The 15,833-nt window shown below is 44.4% G+C and overlaps 1 protein-coding gene across 1 annotated transcript in view; it reads left to right on the top strand.

Annotated features, from left to right (window-relative positions):
- Nucleotides 1-5,571: 5,571 nt before the first annotated feature.
- CACNA1H (calcium voltage-gated channel subunit alpha1 H) overlaps nt 5,572-15,833 on the top strand; it is a 478,708-nt gene continuing 468,446 nt past the window's right edge. The window contains exon 1 of the mRNA XM_077827747.1: nt 5,572-5,861. Coding sequence (XP_077683873.1) covers nt 5,572-5,861 — 290 coding nt within the window. The remainder of the gene's footprint in view (nt 5,862-15,833) is intronic.

Consider the following 15,833-nt stretch of genomic DNA (forward strand, 5'->3'; position numbering starts at 1 on the left):
CCCATGCTGCAGAAGAAGGCAAAAAAACCCCAGGGCCTCTTCCAGTCTGCCCTGGAGGAAAATTCCTTCCCGACCCCAAATATGGCAATCAGCTGAACCCTGAGCATGTGGGCAAGATTCACCAGCCAGATACCCAGGAAAGAATTCTCTGTAGTAACTCAGATCCCACCGCATCTAACATCCCATCACAGGCCATTGGGCCTATTTACCATGAATAGTTGAAGACCAATTAATTGCCAAAATCATGTTATCCCACCTATTTATCTATCTATTTTTAAATGCATTTTAACATATTGTGTCGTTTAATTAAAAATACATTTCGGCACCAGCGCAGCCAAATTATCGTGTTGCCAATCTTCTTTTTTTAAAAAAAATTCTGCTCAACATTTTGAATTTATTACAAATTCATTGTTTCTAATAAAACTTTCCCTTCTCTCATCAATGTATTCTGTTTTTCATTTCCCTTCTCTTTTGTTAATCTTTCCAAATAACTGTTAAGTAGTCCTCCATCTATTTAGCTAAATGAATTCATTCCACAGATACTCATTATTTTGAGAATGATTTATGCGAGTACTATTAGCTAGATTGTCCCTTGTTTGAAGGCTTTTCTGCAGTCAGAAAAACCCAGATTTGAGTTAGCTAGAATTAGATCCAGTAAAAATAATATTATATAAAGCACTCAGGACCTTCTATCTGACTGAATATCTATGATGCCAGCTTAATAGGCATAAAAATATAGAGAATCTGTCAAACTATGGGAATGGCCTCATGATCTCATTTTGGCTTCAGAGAAATGGCAGTGTCCAACCCTGAAGTCAATGCAGAATGGTTTTTCTTCAGATTTTTTGAACCAACCTTTGCAACTCTATGAGATGAGGTTGCGAAATCATGTACATTCAAAGAACAAGGCATAAACTCCACTACACCGGTTGATCTGCTGTCTGGATTTCACTGGACAAAACCAATCTACTGGCATCCAGCACATTTTGTAGATTTAAGAAAATACTCCTTTTTGTAATGGCTGTAGTAGCAGAGGACATGTGGTATAGTGGTAAGAACAGGGGACTGGGAATCAGAATGATTGGGTCCAGTCCTCAGCTTGCTGTAAGACCTCAGGGAAGTCTGCTTGATTCTTATCTGATCACGGTGTTAGTTCTGATTAAAATTATCGTAACAGAGCAGAACTCAGCCGTGTGTGCCTTAGCCTATCAGTCTGGATAGATTTCTTCTTACTTTAAAATCTGCGGGGTTGCTATGAAGCTCAGATGATGTTTAATATCCTTGGATGAAAGGTGCTGGGCAAGGTCACAGCAGGAAAGCTAAATATGATTTTTCCTTAAGGAAAATCCCAGAGACAATTGACAATTTGGTTACAAAGTTCTACCCTATCCTTAGCTTTAAAAAGGGAAAATACGACTGTGCAAACTTTAATTCCAAATAACGGCAGTATAGTGCCAGAGGTGGGGTTAAGTGACTGCAATTAATATATTGGATGTAGTCATAGGAATAGAGGGCTGGATCCTTGGCTGTTGCAAATCAGCTCCCCTCCACCCCCAGCGATGCCAATTTCCACTACCTGAGCTTCTAGCCCAACGTTTTTGCCAATAACTGTACCAAGGGCTGACTGCTTCGTTCCCCTGAGATGGTTTATTTTCCACATGGTGGAGCCTGGTGCCACTGTCTTCTTGACATTCATGCACCTCAAACACCAGCAAGGACAGAATCCACCCGAACTCTCTCTCGGAACAATGCTGCTTTTGCAGGGGTGCTTATGACAGTGCTGTGTAAGTTTCTCATCCTCACACTGCATTGCACACAGACTGAAACTGACTTGCACGAATGCCAGCGTGTGACTGTTTATTAAGACCAGCTAAGAGCATTACACATCTCATTGAGTTCAGCCATCATCTTGCAAGCCAACTGCCCATCCATTTTGTACATGTGTATCCTAAATTCAGTATCAATCTGTACAAGCCTAGCAGTTCATTAATGAAACACCAGAAGCCAGCCTCTGCTCTCAGTTGCACTGCTGTAAATCTGGAGTGATTTGATTGTAGTCAATAGTTACAGTGGGGGTAAATCTGGAGTAAATGAAGGGAGAATTTGGCCTGCTCTTTCTCCCCACTGTGTGTGGATTAAAGTTTGAGGAAGCAAACCGTTTTGTCACCAACACCAAAAGATCTCTTTTTGTCAGCAACTGAATTTGGTACTTAGCCTTCTCCCTTTTTGAGTCAAAGGCAAAAATCCCCTTTGGATGAGGATTGGGTCCGTTATTCACAAGGCTTATTCACTCCTCCAGGTACACATAATAGTACATAACCATTACCATTGGTGTATAGAGTTTATTAGTCTTTCAGTAAGGTGACATGTTAAAACCCTTAATATGTCAAACTCAATCCTCTGTCTGGCTATGGAAACGATTTCTAAAGGCTTGTGATAGTGATCTGACATGCAGTCCCTGCATGACAAAGGACAGGGGGAAGCTGTTTGGGCTGAGGACAGCTGGTCAGGGAATACCTTTGCAGATGGATCTGTGAGTTGTTGGGAGCTGGCACTCATGCTTTCCCAGAAGATGCACTTAAAAAAAAAAAAGTCAATGAAATGGAAAAGGGTTTTCCTGCGGGAGACCATCACGAATAGCTTAAGCTACTCCGCCCCTTCAGAGTGGTCTTCATTTCTCCATATTTCCCCTTTAGTAAACCTCTCTTGATTCAGGGGAGGCCGTTTCCTTGCACAAAAAGCAGCATCCAAATCAAATGCAACTCTTCCCTTCTAGGTGACAGTTTGTTTGCCCTAATCAGCTTGTAAAAATGTGGGGGACCTCCAAGTGCAATCTCTTTCTCGCAGAGTTCATGTTTGTTTTTACAGACAGTGCCATTTATGTCAGAGCATTGTTTGCTCAATAATAAAGTCACCACCTGCTGTTAATCACAACCTGCAAAAGCCTAATAAAACAGCCCTTGAAAAGCAGGCCTGTGTGTGTATAAAACCAACTCTTGCTCTCTCCAGTACAGTTGGCTCTTTCTGCTTTGAAGCCTTCATGACCTCCCTTTTCAATCAATCCCCAGTTGTTAACCATGAAGAATAGCACCGGGAACTGCATTTGCAAATTGAATGTGTTGGTATATAATGAACTCATCCTTTAAAAGATTCCAGGTGAGGGGAGTACATCAGGCGAAGATCTTTTTATTTACCCTGCCCCCCTCTTTACAGCTACCTATTATTCATGCAATTTGAAGTAACTCAAAAGAATAAAACTTCCTAGGCAGAGTGTGTAAGGGGCAGTGCCTCTTACAACTTCTTATCTGTTTATTCTGATCCCTGGAAGCTAAGCCCCTGGAGAAGATTAGCTACTTAGCTAGAAGCCCTGCAATTTATTGAAACGCCTAGGCCTCCAACTTCAGTTGATATATTTATTTTTTAAAAAACATCTACTGAATTAATTCCCAGCTTGGTATGAGAGCTGTAAAACAAGGGGCTGTGAATTCTTTGCATCTATTCAACTGACAGGATTTAAAAATAAAATAAAATACAAGCCTCCCCCTTTATATATATATATATATATATATATATATATATATATATATATATATATACAAACAACCACCCGCTCTAAGCTATGAAATGAAGCAGGAACCATCTTTATGGAAACCCAGACACGCTGATTAAAAACATGACGTGACCGAATGACCTCCTTCAGGGAGAGGGGAGAAGATGCCGTGTTATGGTGCACAGATCTCAAGCCCAGCGTGCCAGGAAAGTAAAAAATCCCAACAGCCACTAGTGCTGGAAATATCTCCTAGGAATATCAGTAAGTAGCACAAGGAACAAGTACAGCCTGATCTAATGATAGCAGCATTAATATGACTATCTGCTGTGGCCTCTCCAGAATTGTGCTTGGCTTTCCATGAACGGGGCCTGATTTGTCCTCTCCCTTGCACCGGTCCCGAGTGGGAGCAACTGTTCCGAAGTCAACCGAGTTACACGGCTGCGAAACTGGCCTAAGTCGGAGGAGAGGGACGCCAGGCGGTCCGAAGTTGAGCGCTATGAAGCGCTGGGCATCCCCCGGCTGAGGACCCGGCGGGCGCACGGTGCCGGAGCGCGGGGGAGCTCGCGGCAGCCCCGGCTCGCCCCCAGCCCCAGCCGGGAGCGGGGCAGCTCCTGAAAGGCGAGCAGCCGCGATGAAGCGGCAGCCCCGAGGCATCGCCCGCTCCACGTGTCCCGGCGCCGGGGGAACAAAGGGCGGCGGCGGCGAGGCGGGGATGGAGAGACGCAGGGAGCGGGGCGAAGGGGGCCGCTAGCCGCACCTGGAGCCGCCCGCTCCGCGTCCCCCGGCCCGGGCAGCCAGACGCCGGGCTCAGGGGGCGCCGCCGGGGAAGCAGAGGGCCGGGGGATCCCCGCTCCGCTGGATCCTTGTCTCTGCCCGGCCCATCCCTCCGGCTGGAAGAGACACGGTTCCCCCCTCCACGCTGCCATCCCCGCCCCTCTGGGATCCCAGCTCCCCCCCCCCCCCCACACCTCCCCCTTTCTCCTCCCCGCCAGCTCAATCCGAAGTTTCCTGTTCGCACGGGCGAAGCTTCGCAAAGAAGCGGCGGGGCTGGGCTGCTTTCTGCTTGGGATTATTCTTGCACGAGGATCCGCCCGGGAAGAACCCCCCCCCCCCTCGCCTGCCCCCCGCTCCCCTCCCCAGCCCCCTTTCGCCGAGGGGCCGCCTCGCCAGGGGAGAGGGAGAAGTCGCCCGCCTCTGCCCAGGACCCCGCGCCCCGCCTTCCCCCGCTCCGCGGCCGGATTTACAAAGGTGCCGTCTCCCCAGGGCAAAGCCCCGCTCCTGCCTGGTCTCCTGTGACCTGGGAGTCCCGGCTATGCTGCTGGGAAACCGCCCGTCCGCCCAACGAAGGTAAGCGGCGGCCCCCGACCCACAAAGAGACGCACCTGCGCGCCCACCAGCGATCCCTGCGGGCGCCCACCAGCGATCCCTGCGGGCCCCCTCCCCAGCCCGGCGCTGGTGGACGCTGGCCAGGCAGGGCTGGCTGCCCTGTGCTGTGTCTGTCTTGGGGGGGGGTCACTCCTCCGCCGCTCAGGACCCTGGCAAAGTTGGCTCCAGCAGGCTGGGGTGGGAATGGGAGGCTGCCCGCTGCTCCGGGTCCATCGCTGGGATCAGCCGCCCCCCGACCCCCCGGGCGGGGGGGGGGTGTCTTTAGCTCCCGCAGACCCTGCCCGGGGTGAGTTCAGTTGGGGGACCCCATTTCCCCCTTTCTTCTGTTTTCATCAGCGGGGAGGCTGAAACCATGGGCAGTCCAGGTCTCCTCTAGCCTCCCCCTCCGTCCCCTTCTAGCTTCTTTCTTCTCTCCCCCTACTCTTCTTTTTTTTTTTTTTTTTTCTTTTCCTTCTTCTATCTATTTGCTCCCCCCTCCCCTTTCTCTCCCTTGGATTTACCAGTGCTTGCCCCCCCTCCCCCAGCGCTTCTCTCATCCAGGTGGAGGGTGTGCCCCACCCTGGCGCTGGGGTCTCCCCCGATGCCTGAGTGACCCTTGCCCCCTGCTCCTTGCCCCGCAGGTCCCGGCTGCTATCATGACTGATGGCGAGAGGAGAGAGCCCTTCCAGCCACTGGCGAGTGACGAAGTCCGGGTGCCCATAGCCTCCCTCCCCAGCCAGGCAGCCCAGCCGGGAGAGGACGAGGATGTGCTCAGCCCTTGCAAGTCGATCCAGGGCAGCCTGGGCTCTGGAGGCTCCTCTGCCCGGGATCCAGCCCAAGAGGACGAGGAACAGGTCCCTTACCCGGCCCTGGCACCCACTGTCTTCTTCTGCCTCAAGCAAACCACCCGGCCCCGCAGCTGGTGTCTCAGACTGGTTTGTAACCCATATCCTTTCCCAGGAGAGGCTGCCCCATGCCAGCTTGGGGTGTGGGGTGTCCTGCTGCATGGTGTTGCTGGGTGTTTCCCTCTGCCCCCCACCCCTGAGGGCCATCTGTGTCCAGCACCTGGCCGTTGAGTTTCAGGCAGTGCTGGGGGAGCGCCGCTTTGTTTGTTTTGTTTCTCTGGATGGGTCAGGTTCCATGCTTGGAGTAACTCATCTAAGTCCATACAGTCAGGGTTGATCATGGCAGACAGAGAAGCCTGGCAGGCTGCAGTCTTTAAAGCCACTTGGTTTGTGAATCCTTGAGGAAGAGACTTGGTTGGTTCTAGCAGGAGTTGGTTTGAGGATCAGGTCCTAGCCTCTTTGACCTAGAATTGAATGCAGCTGTTAAAGGTGCACCTTTCAGAGCAAACTGATGTGACACCTTGTGCTAACCGGAGTGGCCTTTGCTACCTCCCAGGGAAAGATGAGCAGCAGTGGCTCGCATCAGCAGTGGGATTTTAGTGTCTCTTCTGTTATTCTGATTATTATTTATTGTACTGCCATAGAACCCAAAAGCCTCCAGCAGGATTAGCATGTGTGTCTTGGTTAATAGGTTTGGTATTCAATTAAAGTTCTCCCAGTCCTGCTACTGTATAGGAAGCATTAAAGTATACTTCAAGCTACAAATGAATAAAGCCCTGATAAAGTTCAAGAAAAACCATCAAAGAAAACATACCTGGTCTTGTGCACTTTAAGTCTTTTCTTGGCTGCAAATAGAAAACCAGCATAATAGGGGGAAACGGCTGAAAGCAAATTCATTTTAGGACCTACAAGGAAACAATAAAATCAGAATTCCTTAAACTTTACTTATTTGTCCAGGGGGGTGGAAAAGAGTAAAGTTTAAAGATATCTCCTTATTTGTGTTAAAAACTGTGGGGAATTTGAGACCAGCAGTAACCCTTTAACTGTTTATATAAGAGATCTGTGAGTGCGTGTGTTACTTCACATTGGAAAATGAAACATATTAGAATTGCTTTTGAGAAGCTGAGTTCACGCCTGCGTTTTCATTCCGGGTTCTGAAAGCTCCTGTTTGATTTTTATTCTTTTTATTCTTTATTTTATTCACAGCTAGGGATGGAGAAAGTGCAAACAGTCTTTCTAACTCCCCTTTTCTTTCCCAATTGCACCCCTCCAAATCCATCCCCCCTCCCCCCCGCAAATTAAAAAAAGCAACGTGTTCTTAGTTGTGACAACTAGAAAACTGAATTTCAGGAAAATGCAAGAGACGTCTTGTATGAAAGGAGAGTTGTTAATCTGTCTTGATGATCTTCAGAATTGAGCTTTTAGCTTTGCTGCACATGTAAACGTGTCATGTAGGTGTAGCACTGACATTCTGCAGATAATTAATGCTTACATTTCCTTGATATGTGCCAGTTGGTTGCTGTCTGTATCCTGCCATTGCTATTATAAGCATTATTTATTAATATGGTTTTTATTGATTTAGCTTTAGTTAACCAGTGTGCAATTGAGATCACTTTTCCCCTCAGTATCAGCACCAACTTGTATGCTGTCATTAGAAGGAATTACACAATCCTTCTTAGAAAACTGCTGTAATCCATTATTACGAGAAATCCTTGGAGAGAAAACCCACAAACTTTATACCCCTCATTCTCCCCTCACTTAAAGTAGCTTTACTCCAACTAGGGTGAGAGCAGAATTAGGCTATGTAGCTATTAAAATAGAATAGAGAAGAAAAGTGAAAATAGAACAAAGTAATGGCTCTTTTCATGTTGATTCTATACCAAAAATGTAATATAACCTATGGTCAAGGGTAGCTTTTTATATCTAAGCAGTACAGTGAGTCGAGAGATTCTTCCCCATGTCCCCCGAGTTGATTATCATGTTTCAATTTTATGGGGAGAAGGGGGCAATAAGCCCCCTCTTCAGATTCAAGGAGTATTTTTGCCCTTCATATTACATATCAGATTGATAATCCCCAAATCCCGAAAATAGCCTTGACAAATTAACCTGTAGCTGTAAAAAAAAGAGAAACCAGCATCTACCTTATGGGAGTGAGACTTATGTAGCAGTGTTTTGTCTGGCACAGTAATTGCATCCGAGCCATTGTGTAGCATTACTGTACTTTATTCTTCAATGGAGCTTGATTTTTTTTTTTTTTTTGCAACTTTTCTCTAATCTTTCAATTGTATTTACAGGAAACAAAATTCCCTTAGCAAATTATCTGTATGACAAAAATAGTAGACTTAGATGGACAATTGTGATGTTTGGTTACTAATGAGGCAGATCTAATCAAAACAATGTAAGCTTTATGCTATAGTGGAATTGCCAGTTGAGTTGGTGAGGGGGGGGGAATTTTATTTTAACAGAACAATGTTTACAACGTATACAATGGTAACGAGCGTACCTAGTATAAATCTGGACTGGAATTTCTCTAGTTTTCACTATTTCCAATCGCTGGCAGTTTCATTCTATGTAGTGAAATTAATCTGTAAATCCTGAGTGTAACTTTCTTAAAGATAGAGGGAGGAATAACATTTATTGATTACCATGTCTCTGAAGATATTTGGCGAGGCTTTGTCAAGCACCGTAAAAGTTAGTAAAGAGATCTTCATCTTGCCCGTGAAATAATGCTCAGTCCAAATTACTGTACTGAAGTCTAAGGATTGCATGCATTTCAAATCACATTCAGTTGAAGGTCAAGCAGCTTTGGAAGGAATGCAACCAAAGCATTTTTGTGAAACTTAAAAAGCAGCCAGACGGAAAGACAGATAGATGAGGGGAGTGGATGGGTAGATGGAGCAAGGGCCAGCACTCGATGAGCACCTGTCTTGGAAAAACTTAGCTTGAAAGAAATGTCAGATTCACAAAGGTGGTTTCTAAACAGTTATGCAATGTATGTGACTCTCCCTGCCTACCAAAGCATGAATCCATAAACCACAGTACTGAGCAGCTTTGCGTTAAAAGTTCCCTTTATTATGAAAAGAAGAGAAGCATCTTTACATTCTTTTAATGGCCGAGTGAGAATAGCTCTATGGAAGTGCCATGTCACCTGGGATGCACTATCCCCTTAAGCAAAGGAGTACATTTCATAATTGTTATGCTTTTCCTTAAAGCAAATGTAGTTCTTTGTTCAATTTGACTTAGACAATGATTTATTTGTAGGGAGAAAAACTAGGGAAGTCCTTTCCCTGCTAAATTATCTGTTTGTCGATTCTAAATATTTAATGACCCAGGGAATTTATGTGCCCATCCAAGCAGGCAGTGCACCTTCCCTGTAGTTTGCATTATCATTTGCTGAATATGTTCTGCTAAGAGTTCTTTGTCCAGGCCTGCAGCTCGGAGACCTGTGTGTGGCTCCCTGCACTACTCAGCAAAGGAATTTCACCAACGTGCAGTTCTTTTTAAATTGAAGGCATCTTATTATATTTTAATGTTCATTTCCTCTGCAAATGAACCACCTTCTTCTATTACAGAGCAGACCTTTCCTTTCTTGCAATGCAGGCTTGACTTCCTCTCAAAAGGCCCAATATAGTGCCCACCAAAGTCAGCGGGAATCCTTCCACTAATATCAAGTGAGCGCTCAGTCAAGCACCATATGAACAGTGTATTCGATGTATATATTTGGATCTGTACTGAAAACACCAAATGCTTCTGCAGATCAAGAAGATTTAATGAGTCCAAAGTGTGGATAGGCTTCTGACTTATTGAAACCTTTGTCAGTCTAGCTCAATTTAGCTGTGAAACTAGTCCAACGGCTCTAAATATTTGTGGATAGCGTGGATCTATGACCGTCAGCAGGTGTAAGTCCTAAGTATATGGGCCAAAAGCATGGCTTGTTTCTGTGGCTTAAGCAGAGGGGGTTACCACGAGGCTTACCAATAGCTAAAAAAAGCTTTTGCATGGTTTTCATGTCAGACAGGTGTGCACAGGATCAGTTACTGCAGGGGTTAAAGGTCAGGCATTCTGAACATGTCTGGCAGGAGGCATGTGCCCCCTGGAAATGTTTGTGAATTGTATAAAAATTGGGGTAATGTGTAGAGTGCAGTTAAGAGATGCCACATTTGTAGGGTTTTTTTCTTTGTTTTTTTTTGTTTTTTTTTTCCAGTGGTTGCTCTTGATTCTGCAAGGAAACAGCAGCTAGGAAGACCCTGCACAGATTCCCCTAAAAGCTTGAATGTTTATCTGTTAATATGTGCTTTGAAGCCTTACGAAATTATGGAATGCAAAAGATCTGCAAATGAACTCTTATTCCTATATAAAAGACTTAGTCAAACTGCTCTGTGCGTTAAAGGTTCACCAAAAGCGGAAAAAACATCCTGACTAGATTTATGTTTGATTAATTGTGTGTTCCTATATGGTTACTTTGTCAGCTATTGCTTAATAGCATCCTTCTTGTCCTATAGTTTAGTAAGTTATGTTTTGAATAGAGTCCTTTTAAAAAAAAAAAAAACCTCCAGTGTTACCTTTCAAACTCTATTTCAACAATAAATTCATCATCTATGATAGCAGAAAACTAATAAACAGCCTGAAAGTAGTTTTTGTGAGTCTGAGCATTGGTTTAAATTTAATCCTTCACTATCAGGTCTAAAGAGTTTTTCCCCTCTGTCATTATTGATTTACTTAGTTTTGCTATTTAAAAAATATAATTGGAAGCAAACTTATTTCTCTCAGTACTGGATCTCCTACACAGGTTTATTTATAGAGGTCTGTGGGTAGGACTTTGTGTATGGTCGCATGTTCTCTGGTATCGCCTTGGGTTTGCTTTTGAGTTTTGTTTTTTTTTTTTTCCTGGTTCTTACTTACAATAAATGACAGCTCGATAGAAATAATCTGAGTTTGCTTTTTAATGTAGATTTTACGACTGGTCCCATTTCAGTAAAAGATGTGCTGTGTCACCTTTTGTCAATCTGTGGGTATTTCTGCACTCTGTATCTGAGTGTGGATTTTGATTGTTTGAGCTATTGGCCGACAAACATATAATAGATGGACCAGTTTGTGTTGCTAATTTGCAGTCAACGTGGGCAAAGTAGGTGATGGACTGCAGTTTAATTTGCTGGAATGTGGAACGCTGATTTTATGGCAATCGCTGTTGTCTGTGCATCTGAACAGAATACTTGCTCTATCATTGGCTGTAGGAACATACGGTCAAAGTATAATCCCCAGTAGTAATTAAATCTGTTAATTTTGACAGAAACCGGTCTTAGCTTTGTGGTTCATATGGGTCTGGTGAGATGAGAACAACTTTTGACAACTAAATAGCTACTGGCAAAGGCCCAATTCTGCATTCCTAAATCAGAGAGAACCCCCATTGACTTCATCTCACAAGTGACTAGGAGTGTGATCTAAAGCCCATTGAAGTCAAATGGACTTCAGTGGGCTTTGGGTCAGTCTGTCTGTCTGTCTAGGGCAGCTATATGGACTCATTATCTTCAAATCTGAGCACCCCACTATCTTTAATGTCTTTTCTCTCACAACACTTGGTTCAAGCCCTGAAAAAGAACACCAGTGGGAGATTTCCATATAGGCATTATAGGATCAGGGCCAAAGACTGCAGTGCTATTCTGTCTGTTACTTCAGAGCATCCCCTAGCATCTAATTCCTAATGCTACTAATGCACGAGGGTGCAGATCAAATTGCTTCAGGCACTTTTTGGCTAGATGCTTTGTTGGGTCTATTTTGTGAAAAGAAAAAGTGACAGAATTAAGAACGTAATCAGTTTTGGATGGGGGGAACAGTATGTTTCATTCAACAAGGTTCATTTCTTTCACTCATGAAAGACTCAAGGCTTGGCCTCCCCCATCCTCACAACCGCAGCCGATTGTTTGGGTTTGTTTAAGAAGTTTGCTGCTAGGCCAAGTTCACGAGTGGTTTCTGACAGGTGCCTTGAATTTGTGTTTCTTGAGTTCCTTGTCCCACTGTTACCATGAACAGTGGTTACTTTGGACTCTATGATATACAATCATGTACACATGTTCTAACTACGACATTGTTTAGCCTGCATGTCACCTTTTAGTTGAGGCACGAAGAGAAAGAATTGTCAATTTTCAGGAATTTAATCCCAAACTTCAGTGGAGCGTACATGTGTGTTTGCTTTTTAGCGAATGTCCTATCAGCCTTGATGGGCCGTATCATTAAATCTTTAGACTTGGCAAGCACAGACTAAAAGTGGAGTAAACTCCTGCTGACTCAATGGGCGTTCTGTCTGAATAACACCTGAATCAGAATTTGCCTAATAAATATTTTATTTAAATGACATGTACATATTTATAAGGTGGACTAGAAGAAACTATCATATAACAAATGTATTGACAGGCCTAATCCTGAGAGCCAGGGAGCATCCACAGCTCCTGTTGAATTCGACAAGAGGCTCAGGTACCACACCCTTAGTGAAATCTTCCACTGGATTACAAGCAATTACAAAACACCAATGGAAAAAAAATAAATCCCATGTAAATTACAACTCTTCTAAAAATATGTTGGCCACATGAATCTCTGTTTTTTAAATTCATTTAATTTCAGTGGTTTTATATCAAGAAAGGATGGACTCCATATAATTAATCAACGAAGTACTTTTTTTAATATCAAAGAGAAGTGCATTTTAATATGCCTAAATGTAAATGTATACACCTGGGAACAAACAATATAGGTCATACTTATAGGATTGGGGACTCTAGGGTGACTAGACAGCAAGTGTGAAAAATCTGGATGGGGCTGGGGGGTAATAGCCCCAAATATGGGGACTGTCCATCTAAAATCGGGACATCTGGTCACCCTAGGGCAGTGGTTTTCAAACTGCAGGTCTTGACTCAGTACTGGGTTGTGGAATGTGAGGCACTGGGTCGCGGCAGCTCTGGTCAGCACCGCCGACCGGGCCATTAAAAGTCCCGTCGGTGGTGCTGCCCAGCTAAGGCAGGCTAGTCCCTACCTGGTCTGACACCGTGCTGTGTCCCGGAAGTGGCCAGCAGCAGGTCCAGCTCCTAGGTGGGAGGGCCATGGGGCTCTGTGCACTGCCCCTGCCCTGGGCACCGGCTTCGCACTCCCAGTGGCTGGGAACTGGCCAATGGGAGCTGGGGGCGGGGTGTCTGTGGGCAAGAGCTGCGTGGAGCCGCTTGCGTGCCTCCATCTAGGAGCCGGACCTGCTGCTGGCTGCTTCCAGGGCACAGCGCAATCCACAGTGCCAGGAAGCCTGACTTAGCACGCCCACTGTGCCACTGACCGTGAGCCACCCAAGGTAAGCCCATGCCCCAACCCCGCCCCCTCATCCCTGGCCCCATCCCAGAGTCTGCACCCCCAGCCCAGAGCCCTGATTCCCTCCTGCACCCCAACCCCCTGCCCCAGTCCAGAACCCCCTCCCTCATCCTGAACCCCTCATTCCTGGCCCCACCCTGCAGCCCTCACCCCTGCACCCCAATCCTCTGCCCCAGCCCTGAGCCCCTCATCCCCAGCTGATGAGTCGCAGGCATCAACAATTTTCTTCAACTAGGTCTCCAGAAAAAAAGTTTGAAAACCACTGCCCTAGGGAACTGTATCCTGGAAGCAGTGACTCTGAAAAAGATGTGGGGATTGTGGTGCACAGCACACGCTCCCAGTGTGATGCTGTGGCCAAAATAGCTAATGCGACCATGGGAAGCATAAACAGGAGCAGCTCGAATAGGTGTACCTCTGTGTTTTGGTGCCTGTCTGACCACTGCTGAATCATTGTTCAGCCACCTCTCAGAGCCATTGTTTTAGGCTCTTTGCAGACTCACACAGGCATCAGTTTAAATTCAGCTCCTATTCTGAGGTGTTATTTGCACCCATAAGGGCTAGGAACTTTTTTTTTTTTAAATGAAAGCTGAGATTCTGGATCATAGCTTTGTAGCAAAGAGTGAAGTTCTGCGGTAAATTTTGTGATCGTTGAATATGCTGGACCATATGTATGTCGTGAACCCAGATATCACAGTGTTTGTGCTAGCCCATAAGAATAAGAAAGTGAAATTTATTATTAGAAAAGGTGAAACTGACGAGACAGTTTTCATGACCTAAGCTGAGTGAAGTGCACAAAGTAAACCAAGGGCCTAAATAATGAAAATGAAATGAGAGCTTTAACATTATTTTGGTGTTAAACACAAAAGTTGTTGTTAATAACACAAATAAAGTTTTTATTTCAAATATATGGGCCCAAATTCATTCCTGGTAGAACCTCATTTGTTTACACCAACAATGAAGATGATCATGAATTTTATGACCTTGACAGTTGTCTCTTCTCTGTCCCTAGTGGATGTTTAATTTCATTACAAAGCCACCGCGCAGTTCACCACAGTTATTCATCTTTGGTCAGTAAAGGCCTAAACCCAAATTGCAAGAGGTGCTGCTGATTAGTATTCATTGGGAAATGCAAGTAAGAAACTTCTACAAATTTCCCCAGCATGCCTTAATCTAGTTACCAGTGTTATTTCCATAAAGACCAATTCACCCAATGGTTAAAACGCATGGCACAATATTCACAATTTATATGATCTCATCAGAGAAATTAAATTTAATCTTTTACATGTATTTTTCATTATTGTCCTAGCTTTTGAAATGGCTCTCTACTGAATTACCTACCCAAAGACGTTTTAAAGAGAATTGACTGTTACTCCAGTATCTTTTTCAAGGTTACTCCTAATCTCCTCGCTGTAATTGTTCCATACTTGTGTTTTGTTTTGTTTTCAGTGCATCTGTAATATTTCACATCACTAAATCACAGAAAATTTAACTACCTTCTTGTCAGCCCATGTAGAAAACTAATCCTAAAGGATCTTGTTAAAGTTTGCAATAGCCTTTGGTTTTTCTGCCTCTCTGACTTGGTAGGAACCAATAAATGCAATCAAGTTTGTTTACAACTGGCTGACATGGGTGTGTTTGCTTTTTCCATTGTGTTCATGGGGCCGATTCTGAGATGGTATAAATCGGCATAGCATAGTCAGTGGGACTGCACAGATTTATACCGCCTGTGGATCTGTACCCCTACATCTACTTTGTGTGTGTATATTACGTATAGTAGTTATACCTTAAGAAGTTAGTCTAAATATTGTTTTTACAAATGGATTTTATGCAGTACCATCCCAGATTGGGTTTAGATCTTTTGCCAAACATCATACGTTAATTTAATTTAATTCTTTTTTCTTAGATTTTTTTTTTAACAGGGTTGGGGAGCGTCACGGAGAATTTTTTTTAAAATGAAGTTTAGTTTTAAAGTTATACTCATTGAACTTAGCCAAGGAATCATTAAGTCATCTAGCCACATGGAGATTGCTATAGGTCTTATTGCGCTATTTTACTCTGTAGTTCACTATTTAAAGGCTGAAGTCCAAAAGCTATGCTCATAAAGGTCAGTTAGCAATATTCTGATAGACCTCATTGGAAGCAGGACCATAAATTCAGCTGCCATGTGCTATCTAAACTGTAAGCCTGACTCACTGCTCATGTTGGAGTTACTCCACGGTGGTAACTGGAGTTATATTGGTTTATGATCTGCAGTGAGTTAGTTCTGAATCAGTCCTCTTGGTTTTTAAACTACTCCGAAAGCCAAGGATGATCGGCTGCTCTCCATCTCCCGTGCCCAAGCTTGCTGGCTTTCTACTGGATTGTAACTGTGACTCTTGCATCTCCATTCACTTACGCTGGTGCAAATCAGGAGTAGCCCCATTGAAATCAATGGGAGTTGTGGATGCTCAGGTTTTTTTTCACCGCTAAAGAGAAGCCGTGACACATTCCAAGGCTGAATTCAAACCAGGAGTGCCTCCAAACCATGCAGCGAAAACCTTTGCCACTAGCATTAAAACTCATGTAAAAAATATGTTAGCTCTGTTTACACAGATGTTCTAAAAGAACATTGGTCCAGATTTTGCCATTAATTCTTAAGGTAGCATCTGGCATTACATCTAATCCTGTAATCCAGCTGTAGCAGCAGCTTTGTGTTTTTAAGTAAGATCATATTTGCCTTTACTTTT

The sequence above is a fragment of the Eretmochelys imbricata genome, chromosome 10, assembly GCF_965152235.1.
Source record: "Eretmochelys imbricata isolate rEreImb1 chromosome 10, rEreImb1.hap1, whole genome shotgun sequence".
NCBI classification, from domain to species: domain Eukaryota; kingdom Metazoa; phylum Chordata; order Testudines; family Cheloniidae; genus Eretmochelys; species Eretmochelys imbricata.